The 24,274-nt window shown below is 43.3% G+C and overlaps 1 protein-coding gene across 1 annotated transcript in view; it reads right to left on the reverse strand.

Annotated features, from left to right (window-relative positions):
- Positions 1-24,274, reverse strand: part of LOC132581012 (E3 ubiquitin-protein ligase RNF213-like) — a 187,598-nt gene that overhangs the window by 63,135 nt on the left and 100,189 nt on the right. The window contains exons 26-38 of the mRNA XM_060252031.1: positions 18,150-18,343; positions 17,231-17,383; positions 13,170-16,760; positions 11,752-11,888; positions 11,363-11,458; positions 10,906-11,024; positions 8,134-8,268; positions 7,870-7,952; positions 6,994-7,141; positions 4,789-4,924; positions 3,901-4,092; positions 3,281-3,420; positions 1,888-2,042 (exon numbers count right to left, since the gene is read on the reverse strand). Coding sequence (XP_060108014.1) covers positions 1,888-2,042; positions 3,281-3,420; positions 3,901-4,092; positions 4,789-4,924; positions 6,994-7,141; positions 7,870-7,952; positions 8,134-8,268; positions 10,906-11,024; positions 11,363-11,458; positions 11,752-11,888; positions 13,170-16,760; positions 17,231-17,383; positions 18,150-18,343 — 5,279 coding nt within the window. The remainder of the gene's footprint in view (positions 1-1,887; positions 2,043-3,280; positions 3,421-3,900; positions 4,093-4,788; positions 4,925-6,993; positions 7,142-7,869; positions 7,953-8,133; positions 8,269-10,905; positions 11,025-11,362; positions 11,459-11,751; positions 11,889-13,169; positions 16,761-17,230; positions 17,384-18,149; positions 18,344-24,274) is intronic.

A 24,274-nucleotide genomic window follows, 5' to 3' on the forward strand; every position in this document is an offset into this window, starting at 1 on the left:
AAAATATTGTCATATTTACACCTTCTGGTATAGATGAAGCTTTCTTGGATAAAAAGCTTAACACATTCAAGAAAGAGGCAAATGTTTGTTGCTGGACTGGTAAACAAAACAGAGTCGTACCTACCTGTAATTGTTTTTCATCAGTGTCTTCTGTGCAGACACACATTGGGACTGCACCTGCACACAAGCCAGCCATGGAAGAAAAATTCATAGCTTTCAAGGATTTAAGAGAAGCACCTCTCTCCTCCAGAGCAGATGTGACAACTTTTTCCTGCCTAAACCATCATGTGCTCTAGAGCAGAGTACACCCCTTTCCCTCAGTTCCTGCCTCTCTTCTGCAAACTCTTATAATGACCAAGGGGGAAGAATTGCAATATGATCCCTACCCTCTCATTCCCTCTAATCACCTCTAACTTATATTATATCCCTATTATTTTATTCACTGAGATTGCTGGATTGCTTTGATACAACCAATAGACATGATACCTTAGTCCTGGACCTGGTTAGCACAGAAGGCTGGACAGAGAGCCAGTTTGGTGTAGTGGTTAAGTACGTGGACTCTTATCTGGGAGAACCGGGTTTGATTCCCCACTCCTCCACTTGCACCTGCTGGAATGGCCTTGGGTCAGCCATAGCTCTGGCAGAGGTTGTCTTTGAAAGGGCAGCTGCTGTGAGAGCCCTCTCAGGCCCACCCACCTCATAGGGTGTCAGTTGTGGGGGGAGAAGATAAAGGAGATTGTAAGCCGCTCTGAGTCTCTGATTCAGTGAGAAGGGTGGGGTATAAATCTGTAATTCTTCTTCACAGTGGGGCAGGAAGGAGGGAAAGTGCACCTGCGCAGAAGACATCAATGAAACCAAGAGCTGCACTTACCTGTAACTATCATTCATCAACAACTTTTGTCAGACATACATGGGGACTGCGCAGGCCACATACATTTTCTTCCTTGATGATATCTCCCAGGGGAACCCAAATGTTAGAATTAATAAACCAGCTGGATTGCTTTGATACAACCAATAGACATGATACCTTAGACCTGGCCCTGGTTAGCCCAGAAGGATGGACAGGAAAATTAAGTTCACTCTACCTGATCTAGAGGGACAAACTCACACATTCAAGATACATGCTAGGTCAATGAGTCTCAAAAGAGACATATGGTTTGAGTTGTTGACACAACTGTGTCGAAATACCACTGGTGCTGAAATCCAGAGTGTCTGCAGAGTGGCAGGTATGTTTGCTATCAGAACACAAAAGAAAAACTGCCACTAAAAAAGACTTCTTAGCATCTGTGAACAAAGTCATTAAGTCATATGCCAAATTCTGTGCTACCCCTTGCTATATAACTTACAACTGATCCTGGGCAACTCAAAAGATCTCTCCAGATTGTTACCCTTGTACAGAGCAATATCCTGAATAAGAATTTGATGTGTGTGCAACATAACCTAGTTGACTGTGCAGAAATAAATGGGGGGGGGGGGGAACCCACCCCCAGAAAAAGAGCAAAAAGCACAAAGCCAATAAGCATCAAAGATTCCTACAATGCAGCAAAGCCCTACCTCCACAGTGGCAGAAAAGGAACAGAGAGAAAGAGGGGTGCTCTCCTCTGGAGCATGTGATGGTTGGGCAGGAAAAAACGATCATGTCTGCTCTGGAGGGGGAGAGTCCCCCTTAAGTTCCTGAGAACTAGGAATTTTTCTTCTGTGGCCAGCTTGCATACAGATGCAGTCCAAAGGTGGGGCTGCACCGAAGACAAACCTCAGTAATAGCTATCTATTGTAACCTGATGAAGCTTGTGTTCTGTTCAAATGCTACTGCACACAACTACAGGGCATCATGAATAACACATACTTAATCCCAAGCACTTTCACAACTCTTATTACAATACTGACCTCTAATTCTCTAGGAGAAGATACACCCATTGTCAGCAGGATGAAGTCCCTGAGGTAACAGTGGAAAAGGGTGTCCCTCTCTTTTTCAGAGAGTTCAGCAAGATATTCTCCAAGTGGTGTCTTCTGAAATACGTCAATAAACTTTTCTTTGTGGCCTGTAAAGTGGGTGAATTTGGTTAGATGAGGATTTCAACTGCTACTGTATCTTTTACCTCACCATCCACAACAATGGATGCTTAAAGTGGCAAGTTAAGACTCTACAGGGCTATGCCAAGTTTTACATAAAATATTGAATAGTTAAAAAGAGAAAATGAGATCATAAGACACAGACAAAAATTCATTTTAGACCCTTCAGTTTAGCTCCATAAGCTACCTGCACTTTGTGGAGGATTTGCAACATATGTTTTAGTGGGGTTTTCTGCTCCAGGCTTTTCCTTATTAGCTTTTGGAAACAGAACACAAAAGCTCCTCTCTGTGGTTAGTTACTTGAACACTAGAAAGGAAGGCCAGAGAAAGCTAGCGGCACACAGCACGCTTTTGGTGAGGTACAAGTATATTAGAGTTATATTAATTAATAAGCAGTAGCTTGCTTCCTCCTTTACTATGCATTTATATGGATTAATATTTAAGCTGGTTCTTAATGAAATACAAATATTCTACAAATTTATTTGTTTAGACAGTTTGTATGCTACTTCTCCAGGGAATCTACCTGAAACATAAGTAAAACATAATAAAAACATAAAGCACCATACATTATGAATTAAAAGCAAATCAGAGCATAAAACCATAAAACATTGAGGAGATTACAATGAGCCTCACACAGTTCTTAGGCTAAAAGCGGGCTGTAAAAACAATGTTAAAAGATCAAGCCTTAATTAAAAGCCAGGATAAAATGAAACAGAGGGCGTTTTCGCACTGACCTTCAAGTGGTGCGACCACCCTCCTCACGCCGGCGGATCTGCAGGGATTTCGCACCAGAAGCGCCGGCGCACCCAAAAGAGCCGGCGACTTCCGTCGCGAAACCAGCTCAAACGTTTTCCTGCTTCTTGGCGGTTTCCGTTTGAGCTGGTTTCGCGACGGAAGTCGCCGGCTCTTTTGGGTGCGCCGGCGCTTCTGGTGCGAAATCCCTGCAGATCCGCCGGCGTGAGGAGGGTGGTCGCACCACTTGAAGGTCAGTGCGAAAACGCCCAGAGTGTCTGAGAAAGACATAAGCTTTGAAGCCCACTGATTGGGAGAAAAGTGGGATATAAATATTTTAACTAAATAAAACTAAAAGGCAGCACCATAACGTGTTGGCACCTTTACAGTATTCTCTGATTAATCTGAGGTGTGCTAACAGTCTAGGCTTTCCCCACACCTGGTGCCAGTTGCACCAGCCCCCCTGCATTCTCACCTTTATTGCCAGGGATGTACCGAGCTTGAGCCCAAAGGTCTTCTAAATAATCTTTTATCCTCCAGCTGAAGGGCATTTCATTAACAGCAGAGATAGTTCCCTGAAAATAACTCTGCACCAGAATTGTTTCAGTCTGGGAGCTGGAGAAGAGACAGCGAAAATGTGTTTTGCAAACTGTATACGTTTTCTACCGAGAAGAAAACTATAGTCTCATTTCAGCATGGAAAGATGTTTTAATTACCAGTCATGAGAAGAAGCAGGAGAAATTAAAAACACAGTTCCAAGAATAAACCCCACTGAATAGACTAGAGTAGGATTCTCTGTAGACCTGTTTAGGATTGCTCTCCTAGTGTTACCTAGCAACAACCTATGCAATTTCATTTGTCTCCAACAAGACAAAGACTTATGGCATGAATCTTCTGAGAAGTAGTCACTAGATCTCTCATAAGTGAAACCACTCAGAAAAAGGGCATCCAATTTATCTGGACTTATTACTGCAATACATTTCCAAACAGAATCAGAAACCTGAATGATACTACTATACATGGACTTAAAATCCAATTCACAGGCAAACAGAAGATTATTTCAAACCATCAGTACAGTCATGTTACACAACTCACCTGCCTTGGCCAATAACATACGGGATATTCAGAAGCTTCAGATCATTGAAGATGAACATCCACAGACCCTTCACACAGTTTTCTGTTCTTGATCTGACCAGTAAATCCAGATTAGCATTTCTGTCTATGACAGATACCATATAAGCCAGAAATGGAGTCACCACATTCTGGACCCGCTTCCACAGTGTGCACCTGTGGAAACATAAACAGTGAAAACAATACATGAAAAACAAAATGTTAAACACCAGAAGCATTCTAGTAAAACTGTTATGTATGAAAGAAGAATATATTGGGGGGATGGGGGGGGAAAGGGTAAAACCCCCAAACCTCTATTTCAACCCAACTTCTTTAGATCCAGAGGGATTAACCACATTAGTCTGTTGCTGCAAAATAGCAAAGAATCCAGCAGCACCTTTAAGACTAACAAATTTTATTGCCGCATAAGCTTTCAAGAAACACAGCTCTTGGTCAGATGAATGGAGGGTATGTAGACACTGGCCAGAGATATGTAGGTGGTAAGGGGGGGGGGGCTTGGATGCAGGAAGTGAGTGCCATATAAATGCAAAGCAGCTGACTTTCGCAATTAATGCTATGAGGTGAAACAGACACGTTTCCTTTCAAACTGGCACACAGATTAATTCAGGAATAACATTTCTATGCAAAACTTTGTTTCCAATACTGCATACAACTTAGATCATTGTGTCCAAAAGCTAAAAGTTTCTGCACAGGCATAAAACCTATCAGTATGATGCAGAGACCACAAAGTAGTAATCAGACATTCCTCCTCTGTGGGTCAAGAAGTGTCTTAGGATACATATGGGGTTTTGTAGATAGTGCATTGTGTTTTTAGATCCATGAAAATGTAGTGATGTTAATTAGTGCCAATACCTGAAAGTTCCTGCTTCCTGGAGGGCACTAAGGTTTGATGCCGACCGCTGCACCCACTCTTTCATGGTGCAAGAGTTTTCCTCCTGCTCCCTCACAAGACTTAAGAGACGACTCTTTGTTATCTTCAAAAAGGAGGCTGAAAAAAACAAAAGTTTTCTAATTAGTACTTGCGACAGCCAGCAGGCATATGCATGCTTAAAGACAGTGCATATGACTGACAGCTAATGGAACTGTAAGTGAGTAACAGCTAATGGAAGTCACTCTGATTGGGGAACTGCTTCTAACTGTCAAAAAGGAGAGGGACAGTTCAGCAGTTGGAGAATGAAATGACCAGAAGTTGTTGCTTTGAGAGGCTCTCTAATATAAGGGCAGTCCAAACTGGCAGTGGAGTCTGTGGCAGAGCCAGGGTGGTATGGCTTTGAATACTGGAGACTCTCAGGGAGTTCTCCTGTATTAAGTTTAGTGCCCAGGGTGGAAAGTCTGGAAGATCAGGATTTGGGAAAGGATTTGAGGTGGCATTGAAAGGCCTTCAAAGTGCCAAAGGCCCAGGTTACTTACCATAAAGAATATAATAATGATCTTGCCTGCGGAAAGGGGTCTAGTGACAGACTTTAGTCTTAACCAAAGGGATAAAGCTGAGTAAGCTTAAGACTGTGATTGTAACATGTGAAATTTAACAGGAAATTCAGAATAAATAACCTCTAAGAACAAGCCTCATAATATCTGCAGTGCCATTAGTGAAAATATAACTTTAAATCTAATACCTTCTCTTGTGAAGTCAGCAACTTCAGATTTTAACTGTGTTTTAACTGTCTGCCTACCTATTCCAGCTCCCCAAACTCATGTAATTATTGATTCCCTTCCCTGCCAATTTGTTCAAATAAACCAAAAACTTTTAAAACTGTTACCTGTGTCATTTTCTGAAGGGTACATTTTGATGACAGAAGTAACTACGGGGTAATTGTTTTAGTGGAGTGAATACTGAGGTGGTTGCCTTATTACATTACTCCTTATAAGTTGAGAATCCATGAGGAATAAGCAACTTGAAAATTTTCCCCTAACCTAAATCTCTCCGCCGTACTATAAATACTTATAAACCTGTGAGTGACAGTTTCTCATTCCCCTTTTAATTGATACTCTGAGTCTCCAACAGAAGAAGAATTGCAGATTTATACCCCAACCTTCTCTCTGAATCAGAGACTCAGAGTGGCTTACAATCTCCTTTATCTTCTCCCCCCACAACAGACACCCTGTGAGGTGGGTGGGGCTGAGAGGGCTCTCACAGCAGCTGCCCTTTCAAGGACAACCTCTGCCAGAGCTATGGCTGACCCAAGGCCATTCCAGCAGGTGCAAGTGGAGGAGTGGGGAATCAAACCCGGTTCTCCCAAATAAGAGACCACGCACTTAACCACTACAACCAAATTGGCTCTCTAGAGCACGGGTGGCCAAAGGTAGCTCTCCAGATGTTTTTTGCCTACAACTCCCATTAGTCCCAGCCATTGGCCATGCTGGCTGGGGCTGATGGGAGTTATAGGCAAAAAACATCTGGAGAGCTACCACTGGCCACCCCTGCTCTAGAGCATACTCCAACCTTATTTGGACAGCTCTGGAGAACTTCCTTCCTTCCTTCCTTCCTTCCTTCCTTCCTTCCTTCCTTCCTTCCTTCCTTCCTTCCATCCATCCATCCATCCTTTCTCTTTCTCAAAGTTACAAGTAATATTTTGCTTCATATTTGAAGTGTTGTCCTCCCCCCATCTCCAGTATGCAGAAGCCCTATCTTTTTGTGAGTCCATGCTTACCAAAGGAAGCAATGCTGCTTCAGCACTTAAGAGTTGGCCAATAAGACAAAAATACATGACTGGCAGCTAATTTACCTAGATTTTATGAACATCAGTTGAGATGTCCTGATTTCTGAAGCACCTGACTGTCATTCATGAAATGGCAAATATGCATTCTGTTCTGGAATGCTTTCTACTGCATCCAATTAACTAGTACCCCAAAGAAGAAGACATAGCAAGTAGTACTGGCTGTACCTAACTACACATAACAGAAATGGTATTTCTCAGCCTTTACTATTTGTCTATGCCTGTTAGTTAACTCTGGGACTTCACAAACTGTGGAATAAACTTATACATAATGCATTCTGGAAAGTTTGCAAGAACACTTCCATTTTATGGGGAATCAAGTGCTTCTAGTAATTCATACCTTTTAAATAATCTGCCTCACATAGGAGACTAAGGAGGATTTCAATTCTCCTAGTGCTGCGGTTACAACCCTCATTTTGGTCCCTCAGCATTCCCACAGCACTCTGCACACAGGTTCTCAGAAGGATGGTGGTGTCTAAGACATGGATCTTTCCCAGACACAGAAAAGAGGGGGGGGGGGGAAACACACCCTGTTAGTATCCTGAAATTGTTCATCTTAAAACCAAATTCATTATTCCTTCTTAATTGAGTACTTTATTTATTCAAAACATTTTATTAAATGTAATAAAGCCCACTTCTGCTTGCAGCGGCTCCCTAGTCCGGCACCAGTGGAGGTAGTAGCAAAGGTAGTAATAGTGGAGCATTCCCCTTGCAGCACTGGCAGTTAGCCCAAGTATCTGCTCTGAGAAGAACACTCGCAAAGCTAGAGAAAGAATTGGTACAGCAAAGCTCTGTGAAGTGGAACAGCTGTACAGTGCTGCCGGATATGGGAAGACTGGCAGTAATTGTGAGTCTTTGCTACAAAGCTAGAAAATTAAGAAAGAAAGTTGCAAGGACTCTTTCACTCCTGCACCAGTATTCCTAAACTGTTAAAGTGTGGAAGATTTCACTGGGGGAAAGTGGGATATGCAGATATCTCTCTTGTGAATATATAGCTCCCATAACATATAGAAGATTTTTTTCTCTATATAAGACACAGGTCAAGAATAATCATGACCTATAAATTAATTCCCAGAGTTGGAAACAACTGGTGCTTGCACAGGGGGCTACCTTTACCTTTATAAATTAATTTATGATTTGTTACTAGCATTTGTAACAAATCCACAATATTTTCCCCCAATATAATTAAAATACCACACACTGGTTCTGAACTTACAGGCTTTCTTTCTTGTTCAAGTGCTGTTGCTCCTTCTACCTCCATCTCCTCTTCTTTTTCTTCTACTCTCTCTGGGGATACAACTGCAATACAGAACGTTTCAGAGGAATGAGATTTGCCTACTGGTAAGCTTGGAGAGTCTGGGCATTTTTAGACTGCCAGAAAAAGCGTGTTCAAGACACATTTACGCATGCAAACACATATACCTCCCCCTCCGCACACACATACCCCTTCAGATGCCTACTAAATGACTAAAACTCTTACATCCAAGATTTCCTGCAGGCTCTCTCATGTGCTCCAGAAACAGCTCGCTGATGGTGACATCCCTCAAGGCAGTTACATCAGAGACCATATCCTGGGATCTCCTCAGATCATCAATGTGAACAGACTGCCACAGCCCTAGTGAACAACATTTCAGGATTATAGTTTGCACTACAGTGAAGCCTTCTTAGAAATGGACAAGTAGGAACCTTAAAGGACTTGTGGGAGGCATTTCATTTTCCCTTCCCCCACTATTTTTTCTTTTCCTGAAAGCCTCCATAGCCTCTCTGCTTTTCCTGCTTCCTTCTTTCCTGTGGGTTTGTCAAACTGGGAGTTCTTTTGGAATTACTATGATCTTCCAATTATAGAGATCAGTTCCCCTTTGGGTTGCCTGCTCTGAGATGGGAAATTCCTGGTGAATAGGGGGTGAAGCCTTGGGAGGGTGAGGTTTGGGGAGGAAAGCAACCTCAGCAGGATATAATGCCATATAATCTAAAACACTGGCATCCTTTATCAGACGTACCAGGGTGTAGGCAGCCTCCATCTATTGGGGCTTAGGCAGACTAAGAACCTTGGAGATATGTTGGTCCAATCTGATTCAGCTACTGAAGGAGTAGAAACGGTAATAAGTTAGGGACAACAACCTTGTGCAGGATGTAGTATATGCCATATGGCTATAGAAACAGTAGTGCTTGTTTCACCTGGAACTAACTACTATCCTTTTACATTTTTACAATAATTGTAACTCTTGCTGTGTGGTTTACATTCTGATATGTGGTGACTGTTCAAAGATGTATGTTGGCAGTACAATATGCCCAACAAAGATTTGGGTGCTGGGACATTCAGCAGTGCACAATAAAATTCCTGAAGTGCTTCTCATCTCACGCATACAGAGACTCAACATTACATTGAGAGTATGAGGCATATTGTTATTTATAAGCACAGGAACCATCCAGGAATATCTGTAGTGTGTAACTCTTCTACATGAGGAGTCCTTCTGGACATACAGGTTGGACACCTTGGCCCCCAAGGGTCTTAATAACTGCACAGACTTACTTTTTATAAATAATTTGTCCTCATACTTTGTATTGAGCACAGTGGAAGTGAATTTTAAATAGCAGCATATCACTGTGTATTACTGGTTTTGTCTCTAATTGCAACAACAGGTGTGATTAATAAGAGAGTTTGCCATTTAATGTTCCGGTGTGGTAACTAGGATTCAGAGCTTTTTTCTCCATAGAAGATTATCTGTGCTTGGTATGGTATGTGAATGTATTTAAATGGTGAGTGTTCATGCTATGAAAACTTGTAAGCATTTGGGTTGTGGGAAACTTGGAAATATTGTTGGAATATTATGTGTTGCTATATTGTGTATGTAGGTTTGGAACTTGTAAAATTGTAGAAAACTATCCACCCCTCCATGAGGAAGGCTGACTGAAATGTGCTGACCAGCTAGTGAGTAACATTGGAGGTGGTTCTGGGGCATCCCATACAAGATTTCAGAATTGACACCATTTATTAGAAACAGAGGAGACATCGTACAAGCACTTTATTGAATTGGGTGAGTTTATTAGTGTTTAAACATACAGGAAATACTTGGATTGATTGCCACTTGAATGAATTTTCAATGAACCTGGCGATTTTAAAAGTTTTTGAAAAATATTTTGAAATATATTTTGGAAATAGCTAAATTTGGATCTTTTCAACTGTGGTCTGTAATTGTGTATTTGCTAATCATTCTGTGGTTCTCCCCATTGTTTGTCTCACCAAGGGGTTGGCAGCCCTAGGTACTCTAGATGAAATGACTCCTTAGGAGGATGGAGTCTATGGCATTATACTCCTCTAAGGTCCCTCCTCTCCTGCAACCTCCCCAGGCTCTCAGTCTTTAAGAATTTCCTACCCTCAAGTTGGCAACACTATCTCAGTGCCACCCAAGGGCAAATCTACGTTCATCTGCCCCTCTGTCTTAAACTGTCATTTCCTCACACTGTCTTTGGCTTCCCCACCAAGCCATAAACTGAGTAATGGGTTTTTTTTTTTTCATACTGAACTTCTTATTTTGAAGTACAGATGCATGTAATTCAGACTTTCATTTTCTCTAGTCTTGTCATTAAATGGCTCCAGAAAGAAAGCCAATGATAAAACCTCTCTTTGATTACTGGCTCAGTACTTCTGGCTTTGGAAGAGACTGTGATTAGACTTTTTTTTTAAAAAAACCCTTTCAACAGATTGGATTTAAACAAGTACCATTCAGCTTTGAATTCAGCATTTCTAGAGAAAATACCAGAACAAGTGGCGGCTGAAACACTCCAGGTGCTCATGGGTAAAAGTGATACTCTGGACTTCATTCAGTGTGGATTCTGACCTGGCCATGGTACAGATACCACCCTGGACACCCTGGCAGATATTCTATATTAGTCTACTGAAGGAGGTAGTACGCCCCTGATGTTTCTCCTGAACTTTACAGTGACACTGGGTAACACTGACCATTATATCCTTCTGAATCACCTAGCAGGAACATGCCAGGGCAGGACAGTAATCTTTTCTAGAGGCAACAGTTCAGAAGGTGTAGTATAAATACAATGAATGTTCATACTTGGATGACATTCTTTATTGCTATACCGAACATTAGCAATATGAAATGTTTATGAAACAAATACATTTTCTATGGTGGATGGTACAGATGGAGCAGCATGGTGGTTTATAATGGCATTGATTTCAGACTAGCAGGAAAATGAAACGTTATTCTACAGCCCTCTCTACAGGTAGTCCTACCTCCATGAAATCCCACATAGGAGCTTCCTCCTTCAACTCGTGGCAGCTTAGTGATGAAGCACACAAAAACAGAGGCCTGATTCAAATCAGTTTTGTTGATTTCATTGACAGCTGAGTATCTGTAAGGCAAGGGAAAGGGTTGCAGTATTACAGAACATCTTCATCCCCTACTTATTATTAGTAGCTTCCATTCAATCAACTTTCCCCTTTCATTATTTTAAGAACAATAAGGCTCATCTCTCCACAGCCCAAAACTCATAGAATTAGTAAAATTAGTGGATTCCTGTAGCTATGAACCAAGCTTGCACCCCTCCCCACTTTTGCCCAGAATATGTGCTGGACCCCTATAAACATGATCTGAAGTACTGGTCACTTCAGGTACGCCCCACAGGCTCAATAATGCTTGAATTATGGGTCTAGAGAGCACACCATACATGCCACCTAGCATGAAACATACTTAGCTGAGGCGACAAGTTGGGCACTGAGAGATCCATTTTCAAAGTCAGTCTGAATAATCAATATTTTATTTCCAGGTGTCGCATCAAGGAAATTCCTGGAAGAAAAACCAGTACATGAGACAAAATAAGGTTAGACTGTGTTTTTGGCAGGGTGGTGGACTGCTAAACATGCATGCACAGGAGAGTACAAGGGCCAAACATACATCCAAAATCTATGCAAGATGTTCAGCACAGCCCTGCCTGCAGCATGAGGCAGAAAGAGCAACCCTCAGAAGGAAAACACCCCCCCCAGTGGTAAACAGCACAGCAACCCCATCCTTCCTTTCCACCCCTTCTTTCTACCCTGCTGGCCCTATAAAACTTGGGACAGTGAAAGGCAGAAGCTCACCGAATTTCTTTCAAAAAGGAATGTTCTGTGTCAAACTGCTGTAAGGACAAAACTCTGATGCTCTCAATATCATAATGTAGTTCTGCCTTCAAAGTTTCCATGTCTGCTGTTGTCAGGAGCCTGGAGAAAGTAGTGATCTAAAATGGTAAAGAAGAATGCAAGTTTGTTTACCAAACATAATTAAAAGATTTTAAGTATCTTCCTGAAAAGGGAAGTTGTTGCCCAAATCTTGAAAGTCTGACTTGGACACTGGAAGGGAGTTCCACAGGCCCTGAAACAGCAGGCCTCCCATCCCACCCTTGAAGCCATGCCATTGTTAAAACCAATGGGAGTCATGCAGATGTATACCAGGGATCCTCAACCTTCTTGAGCCTGTGGGCATCTTTGGAATTCTGTCACTGGTGGGAACAACCACAAAATGGTCATTGTGGGAGACAGAGCTCACACACACACTCACACACAGAAAAAACCCAAGTGCTGAAGACAGAAGGAGTAAGTTTCAAAGATACACTGGGAAAAAGGAGTGAGATGGTGAATAAAGCCAACACTGTAGTGGCAGCTGCCACTGAAAGAATACTATTTTAATCCCACAATCACACATCCAATGGCCAATCAGAAGGCCTGCTACACATAAACCCCACCTGGCTCCACATACTTTCTAAAAATACTTGTTGGGCAACAGGAAAGATGTTAGTGAGACTCATGGGCATCACACTGGGGACCTCTGCTGTATACTCTTTGATTAAAAATATTTTCCCTACCGCACACACTGGTTGCATGCAGGCTCTTGGACATGCCTAAGATACCACATTGGATGCTCACTCTGGTTACTAGAAAAGCTCTGAGTAATGCTTCCAGTCATCACCGGGCCAAGCTGCTGACACAGTCTGGATGGGATTCAGTTTCCTATTTGCTCAAGTGAACTCCCCAGTCTTAAGACAATACAAACTTAGTGAAAGCATCCCACCTGGCTGCAATCGTCAAGTGCCATTCAGTCCTGCCCGGTTTGTTAATATCCATAGGTAGATCAGGCAAAAAGAAGGTTTTGAAACTAGAATTGGACAACACAGTGTCAGGATTTCCTTGGGGGAGGGAGGAAGATGCCTGTATACTGTTCCTAGATGACGGAAGTTTACATTATCTATTGCCACCATGTGTTGTTTCCCTCCCTCCCTTCATTTGCATGTTCCTTATGTGGCTCCTGAGGAGTTTGAATCCTATCCAGACCATAGGATGTGTCAGCAGCTAGGCCTGTGATGGTTGGAAGCATTACTCAGAGCTCTTCTAGTAACCAGGGTGCGTATCCACTTCTTTAAAGCTATGAGATGTTCCCACGCTTACAGTCCCAGGGGTAAGCCTAATGCCATCTCATAAGACCTCGGAATCTTTAAAAAGGAAACAATTTTTTAGCAACTTGCCTCAGTGAAGACTGTGACACCCCTGGACTCTGTGGAAATGCAAGCATGGAGGAAATCTGCTAGAGAAATGTGCTGCTGTTGCTGAAAGTAGGTTCTAGACAAAATATCAGCCTGAAAGGGCCCCAGTTGTGAATTATCAAGCCGAACAACAGAATCTGGGGTTGCACAATTCAAGAGGACTAGTATGGCCTGGTTTTGTATTTCTAGCATCAGTTCCCCAGGAGGACAATCCTTTTTCAGTTTCTCTGTCACTTGCACGACAACCGAGGCACAGGTATCGGGATGATAACCAACAAAGGCATCAGAAGGACTGTATTTTTGTTGGCCCATAAAATGTTTTTCTGTATCCACTGCTATGAAGTTGTTCACCCATTTCTTCAGTTCTTCCACAATGTCGCTTTGCAATTTGTTCAACACAGTATTGATATCGAGGTAGTGTTTCTCAAGTCTATTGATTAATGGAATGGGAAACTGTTTATACACCACTTCCTTCTCTTCAATGACAATCAAACGGAACTTGGGATGCACTCTGCACTTCACTCGATGGGTTCCCAAACCCAAGTCAACATATTTTTGACCAGCAAGCTGCACGTAATACTGGTTGAGGGCATCATAGAGACTTTCATACAGATTCTGCAAATTAAGAAGGACCACCATCTGTCCTGTCTCCATGCAGATCTTCACTCGGTTAATGTTTCTGCAGATCTGAGTATATTCCTGGTCTTTTGGAAAGCTGGAACCAAATATAATTTCTGGTTGCGATTCACCATTGAAAAAAGCTTGCTGGAGAATCTGCAGTGCTGCATAATTCTGTGTTAACACTAGCAGGTATCGGCATTCACCATCCTGAAAATCATTGTGAATGTTTTGTTTGACTAGATCAATTGTGTTGATGTCCTCAGAAATGACATCCCCTTTCTCTGGGATCTTAGACATAAAAATGTCCAAGGCCTTAACATCTTCTTTGCCGCTGAAGTTACGGAGAACAGCCTCTGCTATGTCATGGGCAGATGGGTCTCTCTTAGATGTTTTTGTCAAAGCAAAAATCATTTTTATGAGGCTGTAATAGTCACGCAGCCCAAAAAACTCCTTACTTTGGATCTTGCAAATTTCTTCATATGCATTTGCAAAGATGGGGAAATAACGTTCAATTTTACGCAGAGTGACACGTTCCGAAGAGCAAATGCCCTGTGCGCTTTTTATAAGCTCCTTTTTGTTTGGGTCTCCACGGGACACAAAGATACCCCGATTCATCTTGGCAGGATCCAGAGCCCAGTTAGATATCCCAATAAAGCCAACTTTTTTATGAGGGTGTGGATCATCATCAACACATCCATCTTCCAAGAGAGGGTGAAGGGTCTTCAGAGGCATTTTGGGAGAGTCTTCAGCCAAGCCAATTTCATCTAAGACTACCACAGAGACATACTCCTGCAGGTTCTTCCCTTCTTGGAAGCGAGCGCAATGCTTGAAAGTATTTATGATACCCTCAGGAGTAGAGTGTGGGCTGCACTGAAAGGACACCAAATGGATCTGTTTCAGTTCCTTATACAACTCAGAATATGATGCCTGACCTTGCATGGCATCAGCCACAATAGTTTTGGCAAGAGATTTGGAACTGCCAGGTTTCCCAATAAGAAACAAAGGGATTTTAAGCTCTATGCAAATTACCATCATGAACACATTTTCCTTCAGTGCCAAGTTCTTTGCTATTGTTTCCCTCAGAGGTACACCATTCAAGAACAAGTCCTGAATTAAGTTGATTTCTTCAAGAATTTCCTTTTCATTGTCATATGGCTCTGGAAGGACTTTGCTGATGACTCTTCGATATTTCTCCTTCTTTTCCAGGGAGGCATGGTAACAGACACCGACTGAAAGTACCAAAGACCAAATAACTGCGTTTCTCTTCATGTATTTTTTATCTGTTTTCTTATCTGCGAGATACTTTGTCAAGTGTTTGATTAGGAGATCACTGTGATTATGAAACCACTTGAAGACTTCCACACAGCGTTCCACATCTCTGAGGCTGATAAAACTACATTTATTGCTCTGCTTTCTCATATAAATCTGAGAGTTATAAAGCACTTCTGTTATTGTCTTGATGTCAGCTGTAGACATTTGTATTGAGTGAGTAAGTCTCTGTACAATCTGCTGTATATATAATTTTTCAGTAACATTGTTCAGTTGCCCAAAATCCCACACAAGAGGTGTCATGCTAGGAGGCAGCGCATGGACACGGTATACAAGCTGCCTAAGAGGAACGGAACCAAGCTTTTCCTGAGTGTCCTCAGCTTTAACATGATAGCCTAAGCCAGCTGATTCCAGGCGCTCAATCATTTTTTCAGTGTGCTTACGATAAGGATTGCATGCAGCTATGATCTGCAAGCCTGAGCTGTGGGTCAAAGGTTGTCCCTCTACTGTGTGATCACATAGGATTTCCTTTATACTGTTGACAGCTGCAGTTGTGTTAGCTTCATCAAAAAATAAGATTGTGTCAAATAGCAAATTATTTTTAATAGCAAGTTGTTCAGCTTCCCTGACTTTGTTATAGATTGCATCTGCAGTAGTCCCTCCATGGACTTTGACGAGAGTCATGTTCTCGGTATTAGCACCGCACCTACGCAATTCACACAAAAATTTTATAAGCCTGGTTTTTCCACAGCCAGTTTCTCCCATGAGGACAACAGGAATCCCACATCTGAATCGCATCTCAATAGCCAGGATCTTTAGAATATTGTCTGTTGTAAGCTCATAAGTTTCATCAGGGTCAATTGGCCATTCAATTCCTAAAACCATGCAGAGTTTTGCAATTTTCTCACTTCTGGGCAGTTCATCAAAATTAATATTGAAGGGAATTCTCTGAAGGACCAATCCTTGGTACAGCTGAGCAGACATAACATTCCTTTTGATGACAGTGCCATTCAAGGGATTAATGGCATCAATCCCACCATTAGCATTGGCCTGGAGATGAAACCCAAGGAATGTCATGGATATACCGTCATGATTGAAGAAAATGTAAGGGTGAGGCTCAGACTCCCACTTTTTCCGAATGCGGAACGGAACAAGATCTTCTTCAGTGACCCCTTCCATGTCAAAGAACTGTCTTCCAGGGCTTTCGTCAGAAATATTAAGTGAAGGTGTTGCAAAATCCCTGGCCATCAAAATCATGAAGGTGACCACAAAATTTTTGAAGCCTTGCAAAGTGTCTTGCACAAAACAAGGGTTACAAAATACAGATGCTTCACAATTTTTAAGCTGAACATTTAGAAACGAAGCAAAGTTTCTCAGTTCTGACCATGAAGGATCTATTACTCCACAATGTATCAGCAGCAACTGTAGACATTGTACGGCAGTGCCTTCAACACTGACAGGTTCATACTGAAACATATCAAGATTATCGCCTCTATTAGATCTTATTAAGTACTGAAATGGTCTCTGAAAGGCCTCGCTACTGAAAATTTTGTCATCCATTCCTGGGTCTGAGCAGCCATAGGATGAATTTCTCTTAGTATCCATGTCTAGTACTTCTTTGGGAGGCCTGCACATTATTTTGGGGAACACATCAAGCAGGTTGTATTTTAATCCAGGAGGCATCTATAAAAAAACGAACAAGAGGTTATAAAATCAAGGACACTGCATCACTTTTCCACAAGATTCTAACTCTGACCTGCTGGCAGGGCTGACAATTCAATACAACCTCCTTACAGTGAGTGACAACTCTATTAAGTTGCATTTCAACATTTCAAAAGATTTCTGTATTTTCTTAAAATGATCAACTAAAGAGTACCTAATCAGTTCATGGCTCTTGAAATCAGATTAAATTGACTGAGTACTTGCTCCATCAAATACAGTTAGTAGCTATTTATAAATATGTTTGTTCATTCTAAGCCTAAAACATCCTCCTGTTTGAGACAACCAGTTATCAATTACTACTGCAAGCATTTATAAATGTATTGGTATTTTTCTAGGCAGTAAATTAATACAGCCATCTTTGCACATTGTATGCATTTAATACAAACAGATACCTTTAAGTACTTAATACTTATACAGTCCCATTGACTTACAGCTCTTGTTTGCTTTTCTGGTGACAGAGATGTTTCAAGAATTTCTATAACATACAAATGGCATTGCTTCCGCAGCCAGAGTTTCCCATCTGTATCTCCCAGATAATGTAAAACTAAAAGCTTGAACAGAAATTCTTGAATTCCAGATTGGACCTAGAAAAAGAGAACAACTTAACGGGAAGTATTCATTTAATCAGTCTCTCTCATTCTTACTTGTATACTTACGAAACAGTTTATTGTGGGCGCAGAGGTGATAAGGGAGCAAGGCTGAGCAAGGAAGCACCCAAAGACATTGGTTTGGGAAAATTATGGCCACAGCTTTTATTGAATACATCTGGACGAGAACTGGCACAGGGTGAGGACAGATCCAGCATCAGGCAACCTGCTTGTGGTCCAATAGCTCCACGCCCCAGCCTACCTGCTGGGGGGATGAAACCATGGAGTGGCAAGCCCTGGGATCCATGTGTGAGCCAGCTGCTGCATGGCTCCCTTGCCACCTGGTGGTGGGAGCCAGCTGGCAGCCCTAGAGCTGGGCATGGAACTGAATGGCTCTACCACCAAGAACCTTCAAGGGAATCACAACAAGCAAACATGTCCTGATTCACAACCTGTCACAAGCGAAATGCAAAGGGAGGAGGACAGAAAGCCAGCAAAACTGGGATCAAGTTGGCCACAAAAGCGCATTTTAAAAGAAGAGGGGCAGCCGGAGACCCGCTCCTCTGGGCTGGCTCAGGAAGATGCTACTAGCTGGTCCAGGCCATGCAGTCAGTGCAAAGTCAATGGACAGCCCTCCTCAGCTTACCCCAGCCCCAGGCTGCAAAGGTGGAACTTGGGTGAATTATGCCACTGCCTGTGATGAGGCAGGGAGGGATATTTTTGACTATCAGAACGCTTTCTGCCAGATCTGCAGTATACTCACTGAAGAGGTAATATCAAAATGAAATATCATAGGCTGCTTCTGATGCTGATGATTCAGGAACGGGAGGAGAGCCTTCAGCACTTTGCCTTCATCAACATGGGAGTCTATCAGTCGAATAGTTTTTAATGGCACTTTATCATCATGAAGTTTTACCTTCAGTTTCTCATGAAGTCTCTTTATATAGAGAGATTTTCCTGTTATTAATAACAACAGCATATTCATTAACAGGCAGAAGAACAGATATTACATACCACATCAGATAGGTTATAAACTAAGGGCAAAAGGTTCTGGATTCCTGATCAGCAAAAACAACAGATGAGATACAGTTTAGTCTACATTGAAAGATATTTCCACATCAGTTATTTCCCCTGGATTTATTCCAGGATGCGCCAGTCACTGCTGTTACCAGTTGCACCAGCTCCATGGAACTGTCAATGGTTAAATCTCCATTCTGGATTCTGCAGTGGAAGACTCAGCACCTCCCGCAGCATTCCTTACAGCAGCATAGGATTATCATTGAGAGCTGGTATATCAGCAGTGAACAGATTTACTTATAACACATCTGAACCTCAATACTTCCTTGCTGAGTTTTGCATTCCTTGCTGAGTATAGCATTTGCATACACACACAGCCAGTATACAAGGAATACCACAGAAATTAAAAAAAACAACAAAATAAGTAAAATACTAAAGAGGCATTCTTGTGTACAGAAATTCAGTTCTCTTCCCAGAAATTCTGTGACCACTACAAAAGGATTCTTCTGGGCTACAGAAGCAAACCATTTTTATACAATCTCCATAAGGGTCCCCCTCCCCCTTTTTAGAATTCCTTAATGTTTCTCAAAATAGCATGCAAGTTCCTCAAAACAGAATGCAAATTCCTTAACCAATCTCCGTATTACTTCAAACCAGAACAGATAACAAAGTCTATTGCAGAAAAGCATTAAAAAAACCAGGTTGCTTACCTGTAACTGATGATCTTCGAGTGGTCATCTGTGCAGTCATACACATGGGTTTCCGTCTGGAATCGAACCCAACCTCGGAGAATTTAAACCTAGCCTATGCGTTATTTTTGGCGCGCATTCCCTCTCGATCTGGGGAGCAGGCATCCACTATGCATGCCTGGAGCGAGGGGGAGGCGCTCCACCCACCCAGTTTCTTCTAGCCGCTGTGCAGAGAAGTTTGTTGGTAGATAAAAGAAAAAAACAGCAGTGGGGTAGGCTGGACGGGCGTGTGTGACTGCACAGATGACCACTCAAAGATCATCAGTTACAGGTAAGCAACCTGTTTATCTTCATCGTGGTCTCTGTGCAGTCCCACACATGGGTGACTGGTAAGCTGAAGTGCATGGAGGCGGGTGCTGGTGCTGTAATAGAATAATACATGTTAATCATGCATAAAAGTAACAAAAGATACAGTACTCACAGAGCATGCAATTGGTATCAGTCAAAGATGGAATGAAGTACAGCCTGTCCGAAGGACACGTCACACCGAGCACGAATGTCTAGGGCATAGTGCGTGGCGAACGTAGATGGAGAAGACCAAACTGCAGCGGCACAGATGTCCTCCATCGATACACCCCTACAGAAGGCTGATGACGTGGAGACGGCTCAAGTGGAATGAGCTCCCAAGTGTTGAGGTATGGGTTGTTTGGCCAATTGGTAGCATAAAGTAATTGCAGCTACAACCCACTTTGAAAACCTCCGAGTTGAGATTTTGTGTCCCTGCTTGTGCGTTTTGTAAGCCACAAAAAGTCTAGGGTCTTTACGGAAGGAACATGTCCTTTCAATATTAAGATTGTGATTGTATAGGATCCGTTGCCCCGCATCACTAGGTTTTTGAAAAAAGGAGGGTAGAGTGGTTTACCTTCCCAGATGGTAAGGTGAGACGATTTTCGGTAGGAAAGTAGGGTCAGGACGTAGAATCACTCTGTCATGGTGGAAGACAGTGTATGGGGGATCTGTCCGAAAAGCACAAACATCGCTGGCTCTCCTGCCAGATGTGAGTGCTACTAGCAGTGCTATCTTCCAAGACAAAAGATGCAGTGGAATGGATGCCATTGGCTCAAAAGGAGGTTTCATTAGTTGGCTCAGAACAAGAGATAAACTCCATGAAGGCTGCAGTTGCTGAATTGGAGGTTGAAGATGTAGAATGCCCTTAAGGAAGGCTTTTGTAGCAGAATGAGAGAAAACAGTGCGTCCTCCAATATGTGGATGAAGGGCTGAAATACGGGCCAGATGAACCTTTACAGAGGAGTAGGCTAGGCCAGAGTTTGAGAGAGACAAGGTGTAAGACAGGATTTGAGCTATAAAGGAAGATGAAGGAAGGAAGTTGTGTTGAACAGCATACTCCGTAAAGCGGTTCCACTTTTGAGAATAAGACTTTCTGGCGTTTAAAAGAACATGCGACTTCTGCGGGGAATTCTAGAAATTGATTCTCCAGGCAGTCAGTCGTAGAATTCCCGGATTGTGATGTAGGACCTTGCCGGCTTGTTGAGAAATGAGGTCCCATGCTTGAGGAAAGCGATGGAACACACTGTTGGAGAGAAGGAGGAGTGTGGTGAACCATGGCTGGCGAGGCCACCAGGGGGTGATAAGGATGCAGTTGGTCCGATCCAACCTGATTTTCTGAAGTGTTCTTGTTATCATTGGAATAGGTGGAAACAGTGTAGTGGTCCCAACCACTGATGGAGGAAGGCATCTCCCGCAGGCTGCGCTGATGGAGGGCCGCGAGTGTAGAAGTGTGGGCATTGGGCATTGGTCCTGAAAACTGGTTGGAGGTAGTAGCGGTTAAGGGTCCATTCGTGGTCGTTCACAAGGTGGCGACTTACCGCATTGGCTTGGGTATTTTGAATTCTTGGTAGGTGTACGGTTGTTAGGAATATGTTGTGAGCAATGCTCCAATGCCAAAGGGCTAGAGGTCATTTGCATAGGCGAACAGATGCAGTGCCCCCTTGACGGTTGATATAAAACACAGTTGCCACGTTGTCTGAGGTGACCTGGATGTGCAGACCATGAAGAGATGGTAGGAAGGACTTGAGCACTCTGTGGACCGCCAATAGTTCCAGGCAGTTGATATGGAAGGATTTTTCGTAAGTCGTCCATTCCCCTTGTACCATTAGCATACTGAAGTGGGCTCCCCAACCCCACCTCGAGGCATCTGTCACGACAACGGCTGACGGGGGCAATCTTATGAATGGCATTTCCGCCAGAAGATGACGTTTCAGAGTCCACCATTCTAGCACTGGAAGAATGTGGTGTGGAACGGTGAGTAAAGTCATTTGGTGTTGTCGATGCGGATGGAATGTCTGTACGAACCATAATTGTAGAGGTTGCAAGCAGAGTCTCGCGAAGCATAGGACAGAGGTCGTGGCAGCCATAAGTCCCAGCATGCGTTGAAAAATGAAAGCTGTCTGGGTAGGATGGGATATGATGGTAGCAGCCAGGGACTGAATGTGATGAAGCCTGTCTGCAGGGAGATAGGCCTTGTGGGATATCGTTGATAGGCATGCGCCTATGAATTGGATGTCCTGTGTTGGAGTAAGATTGGACTTCGTAATGTTGACTTGAAGGCCTAGTGAAGACAGAAGGGATAGAGTGGTGGAGATATCCTGTTGAAGTTGCTCTGGAGATTGTGCCACAATCAGCCAATCGTCTATGTAGGGATATATGGAAATTTTTTGTTGGTGAAGTGTTGCCGCCACCACTGCCATACACTTCGTGAAGAGTCTTGGTGCGGTCGATAGACTGAAAGGAAGGGCGCGGAACTGGTAATGGTGGTTCCCAACAGCAAACCTCAAGAATCTTCTGTGATGATGACTGATGGTAAGATGGAAGTAGGCGTCTTGAAGGTCTATTAATGCCATCCAGGCATCTTTTGGGATCAATGGGAGAACAGACTGCAGGTTAATCATGCGGGACTTTTTGTACTGGATACAGCAGTTGAGCTTGCAGAGGTCCAGTATTGGGCACTGCCCCCCATCTTTCTTTGGGACCAGGAAGTACCGAGAATAGAACCCCGTGCGATGGTATTGTGGTGGAACTGGTTCTATGGCTGCCTTGGTTAGTAAGGTGATCTCTTCCTGAAGGGGCAGGGATGGAGGGGAGCGAATGAAGCGATGGAGCCTCGGGGGCGAATCGAACTCTATTGTGTAGCCCCTTTGGATGATTTTTAGAACCCAAGAATCCGATGTTATAGATTCCCACATGGGGTAAAATGGAAGCAGTCTTGTAGGATTTAGTAGATGCTGCAGTTGATATGGAGATGGTGTCACAAAGACAAAGAGACTGTTTTGAAACAGGAGTCGTCTTTTTAGTAGCCTGTGGTCGTGGTCGTTGATGGAACGGTTGTTTAGCTGGTGGAGCTTTGCGCTTTCAGTAGTCAGCTTGTCTAGGTGAGTGGGGACATTTGTAAAACGATGGTTTCCAAACTCTTTGTCTATTGGGTTAAGGCTGGTGTTGACTGACTCCTAGTCTCCAACCCTTTTTCTACTGTCATTGACTGTAGTCAAGATGTCATCAGTAGTCGCATTAAAGAGGCCTTGGCCATCGAAGGGAAGATCTTCAATTTTGAATTTAATGTCCAGTTGCAGTGATGAAGAGCAGAGCCAGGCGTTCCGGCGTAAAGCGATGGAGGTGGCCATAGTTCTGGAAGAACAAGCAACAGCGTGGCGGCCCGAGTTGATCTGTTGTTTGCTTACTCGGGAAAGAAAGCTCTTACAGAATTGTGATGCTTGCTTCTGTGCAGAGTCAGTTAAGGACGGAACCAGTATAGTGAGTTGAGACGTTAAATTGAAGGTATACGCTGAGAAGTATGCCAAATAATTATGGATCTTTGAAGTGGCAGTCAAGAGGGAGTAAAGTTTTCTTCCCAAGGTGTCCAGGTTCTTTCCTTCCTTCTCAGGTGGGACTGGGTGACGTGTTTGCTTTGATTTTGCAAAGGAGTGCACAATTATAGAATTGGGTGCAGGGTGATTAAATAAAAATTTTGAATCCGGTGCATGTATCTTATGTAAGGATTCAATCCTCTTGGACGTAGGTGGTACTGATGCAGGCTTCTCCCAAGCCTACTTTAAGCCTTCCAGGTGAACAGGAAGCATTGGTAAAAATGACCCTGCAGGTAAGTCTGCATGGATCAGGTCATGGACCACATTGGATACCCTCGGTAGGTCAGTGGTGAGTTTTATATTGAGGGCATTTGCCATGTTGGTAAGCAGATCTAGGTATGCCTTGGATCCCTCAGATGGTGAGAGGTCGGTCGGTTTGGTAATCTCCGACGTAGGTGATGTTGGTGAAGATATTGATTGCGAAGACTCTGAGTGCTTAACTTCCGAATCCACGGGGGCATTGATGGGAGTCGTAAGGCAGTCATGTGGAGATCTGGTAGACAATGGCAAAGCCTTACTTGGGAGAGTAGGTTGGGCAGGTGTAATGTTTGCTGTTTCAATGGAGCAAAAAAAGCAGATGTTGAAGGAGCCGGTGATGGTTGTTTCAGTTCCTGGTTGAAATGTCAGGGTCGATAGTAAGACTCATGGTACTGAGGACGGTATGTATCTTCATGGTTCCGAGGTTCATGGTGCCTGTGTCAATGAGCTTCCTCACGGTACCGAGGTTGGTGGAATTCCTCACGGTACCGAGGTCGATGTTCCAGAGATGGTGACCTAGGTCTGTAATGGCATTGACTTGGGAACGGCGATCTGGATCTAGACGGGCTATAATAATAGCAATCCCTTTGCGGACTTGGAGACCATTCAATGTACCGTTGAGTTGGGGACTCCCGATGGAGTGGGGAGACAGCGGAATCCTTGAAGGTACGGGGTACCGTCACCTCACGGAACATATGCACCCAAAGTAGATTGGCTCGTTGAGCTCGTAGACGAGGTGACCAGTCCAAAGACTCCATGGCAATGATGTCCTCGGGCAGGGACTCATAGATAGACAGGGACCTAGATCGGATGCGGATGACTTCGTCGGTAATGACATCAATAGGGATCGAGAGTTCAGCTGGAACAGTCGGGGCCGTCGATATCAAGACTGAGGTGGAGGTCGCCGGATGCGAGGTCATGGTATGGTCCGGGGGTCTCAGGTCCAAGTGACAATCCGTCTTCAATGTAGATTTCGAAGATAT

The sequence above is a fragment of the Heteronotia binoei genome, chromosome 13 (genome assembly GCF_032191835.1).
Source record: "Heteronotia binoei isolate CCM8104 ecotype False Entrance Well chromosome 13, APGP_CSIRO_Hbin_v1, whole genome shotgun sequence".
Lineage (NCBI taxonomy): Eukaryota > Metazoa > Chordata > Lepidosauria > Squamata > Gekkonidae > Heteronotia > Heteronotia binoei.